Genomic DNA, 14,795 nt, shown 5'->3' on the forward strand with positions numbered 1-14,795 from the left:
TCAACTGTTAGATGTTGACTATAGCAGCTCACGATAAAAATAAGCCTACTATTCATTTTCTTTCCTTGAACAACCCAAACCATTAGTAAAGACAAAACCTTTTCAGATGGTATCAGAAAAAACATCTGGTTTTCATGGTAGCATTCTTAAATTAACACCTGTATCTATTCTATACATGTCTTTCTAAGAATATGCTAATTGATATTATTTCCTAATGACTAATGCATAAAGCAATTGTATTTTCAGCTCACATCATGAGATGAATGCATGACAGTTGTCATTCATTAATGCACAAATACTCCTGGATTTTGGGTTTAACACTACAACTAAAGGACAAGTTTAAGACAAGTTTTTTTAAACCAACACAATTCTGCATGTTCATTACTAATTTATTAGCTTAAAAGTATACATCGGTCCAATATATCAAATTCTATATATCAACACAACAGTGTGTTATCACCGATTCCTTAAATAATTCAGAAATTCATACACAAAAACTTAATGCAACTTCTGTGTCTAGACAGTCCTTTACAATAAGTTTATTAAATATTTCCTCAAAAGAAGCCATTCTTGGTAACACTTCCAGAGTCATTGCAGTCTTACTTAAAGCTTTCTTCACCGATGTGTTACAGATGAATCTAAAATGTAGCTTATTTCCTAACTCAGAAAACTCAGTGGGAGAGGGAACTGGATCACATTCTGCAAACCAAAATGTGTCCCTGAAGCAATTTTATTCCAGTGTTGCTTCTCTCCTCAGATTTTAATAAGCCCCACATTAACCACTAAATTGTTTTAAGCATCACAGGCAACATGATTTTAGATTCTGAGAAAACAGTCTATTGATCATGAAAAGACATGATCTTGGACCAGAAAATTAATAAATATAAGCTTTCATCAGAAACTCTGTAGCTGCTCCTACTGCCAAATTCAGAGGAGAAAAAGTAGCTCATAGATCCATGGTAGTCTTTTAAGTGGAACTCCACCACCATCACTAAATCAGCACTTGAATTACAGACAATCACAGCTTGAAAATTTAGTTTTGATGTGCACATTCCAATCTCAAAACTTCCTGAGCATCTCTAAAACGAGTTACAAAGGTGAGCTATAGTTGAATTTCCGTTAATTAAACCTTCATGTTGTATCACAGCTTTCCTGCCTGCTAGGAACTCTTTAATACACTCACTAATTCCAGATAAAAGCCACCGGTAGTAATATATCTTGGTACTTTCTAGCACATTATAACTTATTTTTAATAAAGGGATGCTGGCAACGGGAGCAGTTCGGGCACTAAGTCCCAGACAAACAACCACTGGTGATGGGGAACAAAGCAAATGCCTCAAGGTGGGGATTAAATGCTCCAAAAGCTGCACGATTCTGTGAAATGTGTCTCTAATGCACAACAGCAAAGCCAGCAGGGATGCACAGGCTCTTGCTTTGCACCACTCTTCTACAAGGACCAAGGAAAGCCACAGCGAGGTAAGTCCCCCCTTGCTGGACATGGGACTGTGACCACAACTGTGGGACAACACTGCAAACATGTCCTACAAAGGTGTTAGTGCTTTCCACATTCTTATGGGAACTTAACTGAGTAACCCTCATGCATTGCCCATCTCCTCCCCCATTTCCAGCTGTGTAACTACATTCCTGAGATGGAAAAGTTTCTCTGTGATGAAGCACAACACCAGTATAAAATAATAAAAGTTTCTACAGAATTAACACAAATGGCTTTCAGGGAAAGGCCGTATTTGAAAATCACTGGAGTACGTCAACTGTCTTAGCATTATTTGTTTTGTCATTCTCAGGAAAAAAGGTATTTTCATTCTATTTATATTACTTTTCTTCTGCTGTCCTGCTGAACATGCTCAGTTTTGTAAAACTGATCATGTGTTAAATCAAGTTTCTCCACCAACAAAAACCAGTAAAAAAATTTTTGAACATTTTGATTAAATCAAATATTGCAAGGAATTAGCCTTCTTTCACTCAAGCAGAATTTAATGGCCAATATGTCCTGGTAAGGCAAATGTTCCTTGTAATATTTTAAAAATAACAGTGTGACCAAGACAACAGTGGGAATGGTTTTACAAATCTGCACAGTGCAGACACCAAACTCTCCATATTCTGTTTAGGAGAGTCTGAGCAAGAAGCTCTCTACATACACTGAGGAAACATTAAAACCTCGGTCTTCATTTGAAATATGAAGCTTTACCACCTAAACCCAAATCGGTGGAAAGTAATACTTGAAACATTCTTTTTACAGGATATGTGTACACAGCCCAGCATGAGGATCTGATATTCCCACTGATATTCCCACTCACCAGCACAAGAGCTATGCAAGGCAGTTTGCCTGTCTTTCCAGAAACTCTTTTTATCAGAAATAAATCACACTTAAATTTTTTTCCACACATGCACACACAGAAAAATGCTTTAGATAACATTGCTGCAAGTGTGTGTTAATGAGTCTGTTTTCCACCCCCCACTTGTGCTGTTCGGTATTTAATTACAGGGTGGAGTGGTCCCCAGGCTACTTATGTTTCTTCCAGTCACAGCCAGAAAATTTCTGCAAGAACTGACATGCAGGAGTGCAACTGCTTCAAGTTGTAGCTGGTTCCCTGTCAACAAGGTCAGCTCACTGTTCATTGAAACTCCCACTAGTACTTCTGTTTAATAATTCATCAAAATATGTTTAAATACAACAAATTGCATTATAAGCTTCAACAGATAATAAAGGCTTTAACAGGACCTAATTTAGCTATTTACTCTTAGTTCATTTTTTAGTTTTCTTTTCCTAATGCCTACAAACAAATCTTTATCATCAAGCTGGAAAGCACTGGCTTTTTTTTCTTTATATAAGGAAATGTAACCTTGTATGCCTGGTTTAACCAAATATGATTTTCAAGCACATCATCTGATTTGAATCCTATATGTTACTGAAAATAGTTTTAAATGTTGTTTTCCATAAACAATCTTAAATTTCTGCAGAAAACTATATTTTCACCTGAAAAACATTACACCACTATAAAATACTATAATTCATATGTTAGTATTTTATAGTGAAATATTACTCCCCAAAGCATTGGGGTATAAAGAAATACATCACGTGTAAAGAAATGCACGATTCCAATTAATTTTTAGATAAATGAGGGAACTTCTGTTGGATAGGTAAAACTGGGGAAACAAAACAAAGACTATCTTGGGTAACAAATTGAATATTGTATTTTATATCAAAAAGGATGCGGTTAATTGGAGTATTACTGCTGATATGATTTGGGAAAAAAAAATAAACACATTTTGAGTTTTTACCCATGCTTTCTATTTAATAAAGGCCTTGCATTTTTAGCCTAAGCAACAAGAATCCGTCTACTTGGAAAACTCTGTCTCTAGGTCAGAAATGCGTGACAGGAAGGTGAAACCACATGAACTCATTTTGATATTTGGTATTAGTCAAAAAACAAAGAGCAGACAAAGATTATGTTATGCAATTTTTAGGCAGAGGTATCTGAAAACACCCCCTAGCCAAACCCTAGCAAGAATTCATATTTAATATTTATCTATGAATGGTCTGTTTCAGTGCTCCTGTCAGTCACCTATTTCTCTGTCCTTGTTCTCTCGAGAAAAATACATGCAAAGTGTGAAGACACAAGATCTTCTCATATAGGTGATAAACTAGATCAATAACAAACTCCTAGGTTTGGACCCTTGGACACGTCCACTCAGTATCACAAACGATATACAGAGACAGACAGAAATGTATTTCCGTGCTCTGCTGGTAGCTCTGAGTGTGACAAAAGTAAAAAATCTAAACTCTGCGCAGAGTAATTTAAAGACTGGGCTCTTGAGTAATCCGTTGGAGATTCCAAACCCACGATGCAAAGAAATCACTATACAATCATGTAAATTATGACTTTTTTTCATTTTTCTAAACAGTTTTGTCTCTCTTTCCCCTCACACATTGTCTATAAGCCATTTATGATGGTTGAATACCTACTTGTGGTCTAATATGAACGTGGTTTACTCTTCTGACAGAGAAGGCTGTAGCAAGGAAATGATCTCATGGAACTCCCTCAACACCTTTAGGCAGAAGCTTCACTAGTAAATATTTTATTTCATTAGCAAACATTTTGTCACTGCATTATTTACCAGGTTAATGCAGTGCCACTTAATTTGCAATGAATCTGGAGCTGAGTTACAAATCTACCAAAATAAGGCACTGTTGCCTTACCACGTATTACAATTACTACATTTTTTCAGGCCTATTAGACTGTTTTGAATCAAATACCAAACGTAACAAATAAAGCACTCTGGTCAAAATGACCAGCCAGAAGGGATATGGGCAGTTGTGTTACCACATTTCTCAAAATCTGTCACCAGAACAAGGCGGGCTCCGACCGTGTCCCCGCGGCCGGGGATGCTCTGAACACCCCGAGGCCGGGGCGGGCCGGGCAGCCCCCGCACGCCCACAGCCCCCGCTGCCTCCCACAGGTACGGACACGCAGAGCCCCGCTCCCACATGCCGGAAACTCCCTGGAATAACTGTTAATGAACTCGTTCAAAAAAAAAAAATGGTTTCAGAATCTTGGACGTGTGGGCAAGCACGAAAGGAATACGGCAGCGACAGGCACGACAGGGCTCCCGCCCGGCTTCGGGAGCGCCCCCCGGCCCTCCCTCGCCTCCCTCTTGCCCCGGGAAGGAGTTTCCTCCCGGGATGCCGCAAAAAATTCCCCCTTCGGACGGGACGGTCCCCCCGCCGCTGGTCAGCGGCAGGCTCCCCGCCGCCGCCCGACCCGGCGGGCCCCGCGCGCACTTCACGTTGAGGAAGTAGTAGCGCTGCACCGGTCTGCGTGAGCGCCATCTCCCAGCCGCGGAGCGGCGGCTCGGTCCGTTCACGTGCGGAGCGGCTGCGGAGGTGCCCTGCTGGCGGCGCCGCGACCGCGCCGGGCAGCGACGCGCGATGAGTGCGAGCGGACGTGAGCGGGCGCGGGGCGGCGGCGGGGGCCCGCCGAGTCCTGGCTCGACTGCCGCGAGTGCGAGCCGATCGGGCTCGCCCTGAAGGAGGACTCGGGCGGATCTTCTTCCGCCAGGAGCTGGGCCTGGGGTTCATCACCGCGTTGAACAGCGCCTCCAGCTCCGTGTCCAGGTCCTGCGTGACGTGGATCACCTGCTGTCCCGGCGGCGGGGCCGCGGCCGCGGGGTTCATTTTCCGCCCCGACGGCGGGCCTGTCCGGGCGGGCGGTGGGCACGGGCCGGCCCCGCTGGCGGCCGCCGCCGAGGACGTGGACCTCGCGGGACCGAGCGGGGGCGAGGGTGGAGCGGAGCGGGACGGCGGGGCGGCGCGCCTGCTGCGGCCCGCCAGCGCGCGGTTGTCCCGGGCGGGCGGGGCGCCCCCGGGCCGGGCGGGGCCGGGCGCGGCGGGACGGGGGCAGCGCCGGCCCCCTCCCGCCGCCCCGGCGGCTCCGGCCCGGCCCCGCCGCCGCCCGCAGTTATGCAACTGCCGACGGGAGATTGGGGCGGGGATGGCCTCGGGCGGGCTTCGGGGGGCCCTCGGAGCCCGCCCTGCTGTGCCTGCTCCCCTTCCTGCTCCCCTCTGCTCCCCTCTCTCCTCCTTGCTCTCTCCCTCGTCGCCGCACCCGTCGCTGTCCCGTTTCGCGCCCCCGCCCGCCGAGGAGGCCGCGGGGAGGGCTATGTCCCAGCCGGGCAGCGCCGGGGCCGTGGGGCCTGGGGAGCCTCGGAGCGCTTTGTCTCTGCCGAGCTAGTGAGCTTTGCTCCAAAACCATCGTTCAGGAAGTTCAGAGGCTATGCTAATTTCTGGAAGAAAAATGATGCATAACTTAGTTTGCATACAAGCTTAATGGTATGATTTAGTGATGAGAGGGAGGAATGAAGCACTGGTGGTGACATGGACTGTAACCACGTCGCTGTAGTTTAGGTAAGGTTTGGCCCTTTGCTGTCAGGTACGAGTCCAGTGCAAAGCTGTATCATGTATTTTCTAATTCCCTCTCCGTAGGGGCTGTTTCAAATGCAGACGTGATGCTTTGTGGATCTCTGCTGATTGCCTGTTCACAGTCACTTGTCCTTGGTTTAGTCTATACTAGAAACCAGAGCTGTCATCAAAATGCATTGCTGAGGTTTTCTACAATTAATACATATAATTTTTTTAAAATCTTGTCTAATTTTCTGGTGCACTTGGAACAACTTTTGAATGGTGATATGACCAGCTTAAATTCAGTAGCTGTGTCAATAAAGAACAGTGTTATTCACTTTCCAACTTCACTGTTGGTTTTTACAGAAGGAAGCATACAGTGTTTTTGTGACTACCCATATAGAGATATAACATGTTGGCTACACAAACACATTAATTTAAGTAATGCATTTTGTCATTTTATTTCTGCATTTTGGACAGACTCCAGGCTATGCTGATCGATAAGAATACATCCTCCTCACAAATCAGAATCTACACCAGAAAAGTCTGAGGTAATTTTTTTTCTGAACATACTTATTTCTTAAAAAGAATCATGAACTTTTCTGAACTGCTTTTGGCTTCTCCAGCAGAGGACTTGATCTTGACCTAACCACATTTGTCTCTTAATCAGTGTTACATGTAATACTGGTAATGCAGATTCTGAGAGCGGTGGTTTAAGCCTGTACACGAACTTGGATCAGGATCAGCTAGCTCTGTGGAACAGATCCTGTGCACTTCCTGATTGCCTTGCTTCAACAAATATTCCCTTTCGTTTACTTTTCCTCACATTTCCTGTCCATGTTTCCATTGGCTCAGCAGATCTCCTCCTTGGGGTTTCCTTTGCTGTTCTTTGTTTTGTGTTCTTTTTTTGTTTTTTTTCCCCCCATATATGCTGTGTTTCTGATCAGGAAACCCAGTACTCCTGAGACTTATTTATGCTTCCCTTCCCGAAGAATTTTCCATGTTATCTTTTGTACCATTCTCCTGCTGCTTCCTTACTGTGTTCCTTGCTGCAACAAGCTCAGAGAGCTGTGCTCATCACAGCACCCACTCTCCAGGGTTAGGCAGACATTACATATCTTTTTTCTCTTTCCTGCAGTTTCCTGATTTAAAACCTTTGGATATGAGATTGTGTGTGCACGTGGTTATTGCACAGATAATGATCTGAACGTGAGTGATTTTTCATACAGCCTTTAAAAGGGCTTTTTTGCTTCCTCCAGGCCTCTGTATCCTTGAGTAAAGACACCCCACACCCCTCTACCTGTTCCAGTCCTCTCTGGGTGACAAGCCCGTTCAAGGGAAGGCTCTGACAGTCTCATTCATGAGGCCATGTTGTCTGTGTTAATTAGACCACCTTCATAAGAGAGTGTGGCATCCTGTGAGGACATGCACATTTGTTCTAAACCTAAGCAGCATTTATTACAGCTAGAACTGTCTTCAGTGAGATGTATTTCAGCTGCAGTTTTTACTGAATAATACAATTATCTGCTATTGTACCACTTGGTGTAGGCTAAAGAATTTTTCTCCACAAATCTGAAAGTGATTAGAACTGTAAGAATACATTCTCATATTGTTGTCATTATTATTTAGAAATACTAACTTCCTTCTTTGGACACAAAGATATGACCACCAGCTTTTAGAACAAATGATTCAATATGTTCAAGTCCATAGGAGACAAGGACACTTCCATCACAATGGGATTGTATTAAGTGATATAGGAACCAAACCACTAATGTGACATAGAAGGCTCCTTATCGTTACTTTTTTATTCTTGTTACAAGATCCTATGTTGTAAAAAAGTAAGACAATAACATTATTTTTCTCAATTTAATATGCTGTTCAAATGTTTTTGAGTAGTACGGAGTTTTTTTGTTCAACTGAAGGATTTACTGAAGTCCAGTACTTTGAGCATACCCTACTTGTTGTGGATTTTCTAGGAGCAACTTCAATCTATACTTCAGTGGAAACCCAAGCAAATAGCTCAGAGGAAATAAGTGCACTTTTAAATGTTCCCTTAGATGATGAGCATCTAATGAGTTAAAAGAAACAATACCACATGTTGTAATTTTTAATCCAGATCCATTGCTGCCCTGTGTCAAAGCCCTACATAAATTAATTTTTCTGAGAAAGCCCAAATAGGTGAAGCTGCATGTGTGATATCTGTTAGAAAAGAAAACATTCAGGGTCCCTGGGCAAGCCTTGTGCTTTTGGGTAACCTAGGCACAGGGACACAGCACAGCCTGGGCTCTGCCCCTGCTTTGAGTTTGTTCTGTGCAAGGAGACTCTGGGTGGGCAGTAACCACTGCTGGGTGCTCCATGTGTGTCAGTTGAAAAGCCATATAGGTACAGAAGACTTGTGTTCCTTCAAACTAAATAATGAAGAAGGAACACAATGGAACAGTAAACATGTTTCATGGAGTTTGGCTATAAAAAGGTATATATGTGCAGCACACACATACTTACACTCTAAAAACATACAATTTGTCATGCAAATAATTTTTATTTGTTCTTATGGCAACAGGGTATTGTTTGATAAACTTTTTTGTGTATTCTGCTCTTGCTAGTAGTTCTGTATTAATCTAATTTTCAAGAGGCTTCTGCAAAAGTGTACTTCAGTAAATACAGTGTGTTTGTTAACAAAGGGGTCAATGCTTCTTTTTGTCTGTGTGCATTTCCCAGCTGTTTGTTCCTCAGGTGACTGACAGCTTCAAGACTTTGGCTGGCATCTCAGGATGCACGCAGAGCATGTCCTATGTAGGCAACTGTGCTGTGGTTTATTTAATACAAAAACCTGGTGTCTGTTAGGAGTTTCCTCAAAGCAGCTGTATAAGCATATACCTCCTCAGACAGCAAAACCTCTGGTGTGGGCAGGCTGCTAGCAAAAAACCCCATTCTGTCAGCTCAGTTCATGTTGTTTTATAAGTTGATGTAATTTTACTGGCGAGCAAGCTGTGTGGACATCTCTGTAGATGACTGCTCAGACATTCATTTTGGAAACAGCTGCTCTAACCAAAAAATTGCAGCAGTGTTTGAGTCTCAGAGACTGTGCCTTAGAGCAGAGCCAGCAGAATGGGACATGCAGACACTGCTCCTCCCCAGCAAAGGCAGGTGACAGGGTCTGCCGTGGGGATCCCAGGAAAGCTGCACTGTGGAGTTTGCAAACAGCTGAAGCCACGTCAGAAGTCCCCGTGCTCCAGCTGCCTGTTTGACTGAACTCAGTGTGCCCTCTCCCAAGAGACAGGGGAACAAATACAGAGACAGGCCATCACTGGTTTGTCTCAGGCACCTCTAAGTGCTGCTGACAATGAGGTTTGCTAATATAGCTGACTTCACACATAAATGAATTAGGAAATGAATTCTCGTTTGTGGAAACGGTGGCAATGTTTAAAGGACAAAAAACCTGCCAGTTTTTCAGACTTTCAGTTACTCAAGGCAGATTTGGAAGATGATTTTTGGCCAAATTCAGTGGGATTAGTAAGTCCCAAAACAGTCACGTAAGATAAAGTGGGACCTGATCTGCTGCTTCAGAGTTGAAGTCCAGAATTACAAAAAGAAATACAGAAATTATTATAATACAGTGTGATCTTATTGGCCTGAGTTGTTCTGGAGTAGCTCTGTCAGCCTGAGTCCCTGTGTGCACACTGCCAACAGCCCAGAACAATGACCTGGCCAACAGGGCTGAAACAGGGAGTGGCTGCAGAGCAAAAGCAGCTCAGCTCTGCTGTCTCAAGGCAGGAGGGCAGCACAGGGCAGTGCTGAGAATCACACCAGCACAAAACATGCTTTTTTAGCATAACTAATTTAACTTGCAGAAAGATACAGTTGTCTTCTGTGTCAATAAACTGCATGTACATGGAGAGGGTTTTCTGATGTGGATTTTGCCAGGAAACAAAGCTAGTAGTTTAATTATAATCAGATTTGGTAGTCTCCATATCCTGTTTCTATAAAGCAAGTGCAACTTCATTTGAGAAGATACATTAAATATAGCTTTATATGCCACCTTTCACTTGGGAGTTTACAACAAAACTGAAAAAATCCAGATTGAAAAATCTAAAAAACCAGATGCAAAGGTGAATTCTTATTTTACCAGTATCCCTGGGTTACTGATGCAGATGCCTTTTCCCTGCCCAGCCTCACCTGCCCTCCGAGGTGCTGGCAGCACTGCATGGTCACACTTGGCACTTCAGGTGCCAACCCCTGGGCAGCTGTCACGGGTGCTGTGAAAACAAGGAAAGAGAGAACTTGCAGAGGTGTAGTTAGACCAGTTCCAACCTCACCTAAAGGCAAATCTGCCTTTCCAATAATGAAGCCCAAATCCTGCTGCCAAGCAGCTGCTTTTCCAGGCTCAGTTCTTCCCCCAGAACAAACTGAAAGGTAAAAATTCAAAAGCAACACACTTGGTGTAAAGGATCTTTCTCCCTCCCTCTCTCTTGTCTGTTCGTGGATCACTGTCAGAGTTTGAGTATCTCTCAGTTTCACCCAGATTCAAAGTTTAACTTTGACCATCCTCAACTGAGGTAATTTTTTGTAAAGGGAAACAGGTGTTTCATTTTCCATTCTCAACATCTGCCTTCAACTGTCCATTTTACTCAGGATCCCCAAGGGAAACCCTCTCCCTCTATAGCTAGCACATGCTTCAGGATGTGACACATGTAGGTTACCAGCACTTACCACGATGCCAATCAGCTCTAGAGCAGCTGGGTTTTTTAAAACACTTTAAGAGACAAAAATGTGAATATATTCAAGTTCATCAGGCAATGACACAAAAATCTTCAAGGATTTGTATCTAAAATTCCTGTCTTGCTGCCCTGAGTTACAGACTATGGATGTAGTGAGAAAAGATGGAATGAGGGAAACCACTCACCTACTTTTTAGGCTGTTCTTGTGTCTCACTGAAAACAGAGGCAAATTACATAAAAAAATACGAAACAAAAATCCCAAGTACTAACATTTAATTACCATGTACTATATATGAAAATGATTCTATGAAAAAGGTCACCACACAGGGATGATAAAAGGAACACATTGCTGATTCACAGAGAAAGGCAATTCAGTTTGTTCACACCATCACCACACTGCACAGCAGCTGTGGAACAGGCAACTCCACATTCCAGAAAACTTTTTTTAAAGCACTTCAGTCATGCAGGTTTAATTTGAAATAGTAGTACAGAAGTACAAAAATTCAAAACAGAAAGAATGCAGTTTTGAATGTAAAAACACAATGAATACAGAAGTTTATGGTGTTGCCATGAAAGACGGTGAATAGTTATTGCCAGAATCTGTATGTCATGGTTCTCTCTCGCCTTCTTGTCCTGTCCTATATACTTTAAGGCCTTTATGATGCACCCTCAGCAGTGACACTAAAGCATGGATTACTAAAACCATTTAATCTTACTCACAAAAGCTGCAAAATACTGCATTAGAATACAACTGAAAAGTGACATTTGACATCATCTTTATTAGACATTTTTCTTAACAGTGGAAAAGCATAATTTTGGTTGCAATAGCTGGTCTTGCCTTTACGAGCACTATCCAAACAGTGGAACACAAACCATGGCATCAGGGCACAGAGACCAGAGTTAGCAAAGGTTAACACTATTCTTAACCTGCCTCCTCACCCATAGCTCTGCTTTTGCAAGTTTTCAGACCACCTTCACATATAACCAGTTTGCCAACCCTGTGCAGGCCACTGGGCTGGCTGCAGAAAGCCTGAGCTGTCCTGCGGGGTCACAGCAGGCTCTGCTAACAGGAGTGTTAGCTCAGTTATAGGTGAGAAGGACAGAGCAGCAGTGTCACACCAGCCCCCACTGACCCAGTCCTCTGGAGGAAAAGGGCAGCAGTCCCACATCGGCTTTTACACACACCTGAGTCTACATGGGAGAAGTCTTCCTGCAAAGTATCATTCTCACCAGTATAAGGGTTTAAAAAATATTTTAAAAGAGAAGCAAAAGAGAAAAAATTACTTTATAAATGTAACAGTAAATATGCAGCTTCAAATAATATTGAGACAGTTCTACCAAAGGTAGGAAAGCTCGAGCAGATCCATCCTAATTTAGAGCTAAAGGAATTCTCAGCATAGTATGCTGAATGCCTCCATTTGCAAGTAATGCAAACCCAATTACCTATCTTGTATCCGTCAGATTTGCAAAGCTGGCAGCCGAGGACATTTGGCCTGTAATTACTGGCTCAAGATCCTGGCACAGGAAAGCAGTTCATCTGATCCAGATGTTTATTTTTCCTCAAAGTGTATTTGTGAGCATTGTTTTGAGCTGTTTCACAAACTGCTCAGTAGGAGAGCAGGCAGGAATTGAGGCTATTTCATGTTGCGCACTATTCTCCTGCAGTGGTTCGTCTTCATCTCCCCCAGTGCCTGCTCCAGTTGCTGGATCAGGTGGAGAAGGGTAGCAGGGTCAGTTTGCAACACCTGGGCAGTTTGATCTTCATTCTGGTTAAGATATAGCTTCATGGTCACAGCAGGCTTGATCTGTTGTCTCAAACTTCTGCTTGCAAGCTTCAGGAGCGGTTTGGTGAGATGGGAACAGGGAAACGAACAACGGTTATTGATGTTGGTACCTACAATTCCCACCAGGATTGCAGGAGCTGCTTGGAGGACTGTTCAGAAACCCTTTTTATCCACATTAAAGATACACACAAGCTATTACTGAGTTTCATCATTACAGAATACTAATCCACTTTAATCAATGCTTTCATAATATTTCTGAAAATTAGGTGATAATTAAGACCAAATATATTTAGTATACGCTAACACTTTTAAAACACCAACGAAGCCACAAATTCAGTTTTCATCAGACAACAAGTACTTTGCATCATTGCATATCCTGTTCATCTTACAACTGGCTGGCTGTGAGGCATTAACAAAGTCATGTCAGTTTTAAATACGTGAAGTACTGCTATCTCAATTACTTTTACACTGTTTATAAGTTTTTTATGATGTTAAAAAAACATGAAGTAAAATATGGAATACTAAAAGCATCGGGGAAGTCACCTGCACATCCAGTCTCCACTCCAGATTGTGGTAGCTGGGCAGCCTTGGTGCCAGCTCTCCAAGAATGCTCCTGATCTCCTTCCTGTTGTCAAGGTACAGCTGGAGCAAGGATTTGTTCAATTCATCTGAGAATCCCAGGACATGAATGGAATCTTGAAAGTCAATCTCAGAAATCTAGAAATAACAATTTAGGCCTTAATATGGAACTGTGTAATCATCATTATTTGTCGAAAACCAAATAAAACTGTAACTAAACACCACGCATGATGTGCAGTTATTTTCCTGCAGGAATGTCCAAGTACAGTTCTACACCTCGGACAAAACAAATATCCAGGTTTTAAGGGATTTACAGATGTTGACATATTACTGCAGATTTGCATGAGTTTCGGGACAGTTGTAGATAATTTTTTGAAAGAAGAACATTCAACCCCCTCACGTGTAAAGCCTTTGTATCAGAGAGCAAAACACAGCGCGGGGGAGCGCCCAAGCTGTGTCACGAGGCAGGACACACTGCAGGAATCCATTTATCAGGGGTGTTCCTGTGCCACTGATATCCAGACTACAAACAACGGGCAGTGATGTGGTGTGAGCAGCACCAGGCACAATGCTCAAGCTCCTGCCCCAGGTCACAGTCCTTGTGCTGACTGCAGCAGCCTGGCCCAGCACTGGGGCAGCAGTTATTGACTCCATGGAAAATGCCATTGTACCTCTCCAATGCACCATCCTGCAAACACAGTCTGTGACCAGTCAATTCTACCACAATACCCTGTAACCTGTCAGTCAAGTCCCCTTGCTTTAAGGAAAGGCTCTGTAACATTTCTACCCCCTCCCCACCTGCTCTTGGGAGCAACACTTGCCTGAGTTTAATCTGGCATTGCTTGTCTCTGTATCCCTTCTCCATGTAGTCATTGTTCAAATATTCTACTATATCAAGGTAAACGGAAACAGCCACTATCCAGCTATTGATCTTTTAGTATCTGCTTACACCCACCCAAAACTTTGGTAGCAGGAGCTGAAAAAGCTCTCAAACCCACCACATGAGACAAAGACAAGGAGTGATGAATAGGGGGTTAGTCCAGCCCATGTCCTCTACAGTAGCTGGACAACAAAATCTTGGCTTGAGTATTATTATTTAGAGCTCAATCCTGAAGGATGCTTCTCTATATGGAGTAAATTACGCTATTAAAATGTTGTCAAGTTTTAGCTTCAGATACTGAATACAAATTCCAGTCATCCACAAAAAAGCAGTGTTTCAATAAGACAACAGTCTGAGACACCTGTCTCTGAAATTAAAATAATACATGTCATCAAAATTTTGAGCTACATTTTTCCCATTCACCAGTATTTTCAGAGGTCTAAGTGTTCAGAAGACATCTCCTGAGTGCATTCCTGAAATACTTACACAAAGGTATCCTTACCATAAGCTTGGAGCTCTCAGTAAGAAGATAGGTTAGTCCCTCTACTCCATGCTGAATGGTGTCAACGCCAATGTCCAGCTTTCCTTTAAAGAAAGCACAAAGTGCCTTTTACTTCCTTGTTAACTACTACAGCAATGAGACTCAAAACTGCAAACTTACCCAACACTAACTTGCAAAATATGTATAGAAAAGAAAAAAAAGAGCGTTTCACGCCTTTCAAATAATAATGTACATGTTAGAGACCCCCTAAAACCAAACCATCAAAACAAAAAACCTAAGAAAAACCCAAACCAGTTTCTTACGGCATGGTACAGAGAAGGGTTTGTGTCGGTAAGGAGGGCCCCGCAGCCCCCCACATTGGGCAGGGAGGGCAGCCCGACCCCGTTCCCTCGGCCCCGCACCGCCGTGCAGCGGG

At 43.1% G+C, this 14,795-nt stretch overlaps 1 protein-coding gene and 1 long non-coding RNA gene across 2 annotated transcripts; one reads left to right on the plus strand and one right to left on the minus strand.

Moving 5' to 3' along the window:
* The first annotated feature begins 5,715 nt into the window (after window positions 1–5,715).
* On the plus strand, window positions 5,716–7,573 carry LOC115307716. The gene is made up of 3 exons (XR_003916057.1): window positions 5,716–5,923; window positions 6,398–6,468; window positions 7,177–7,573. It is a non-coding gene; the product is annotated as an uncharacterized LOC115307716 (long non-coding RNA).
* Window positions 7,574–10,889: 3,316 nt separating this feature from the next.
* COMMD2 (COMM domain containing 2) lies at window positions 10,890–14,488 on the minus strand (the record flags this gene model as incomplete). The annotated part of the gene is made up of 3 exons (XM_029962305.1): window positions 10,890–12,467; window positions 12,963–13,136; window positions 14,381–14,488. Coding segments are annotated over 3 exons (480 nt in total), but the record flags the coding sequence as incomplete, so codon positions are not given.
* Between the last annotated feature and the right edge of the window lie 307 nt (window positions 14,489–14,795).

Source organism: Manacus vitellinus, unplaced genomic scaffold, assembly GCF_001715985.3.
Source record: "Manacus vitellinus isolate BGI_N305 unplaced genomic scaffold, ASM171598v3 scaffold_45_pilon, whole genome shotgun sequence".
NCBI classification, from domain to species: domain Eukaryota; kingdom Metazoa; phylum Chordata; class Aves; order Passeriformes; family Pipridae; genus Manacus; species Manacus vitellinus.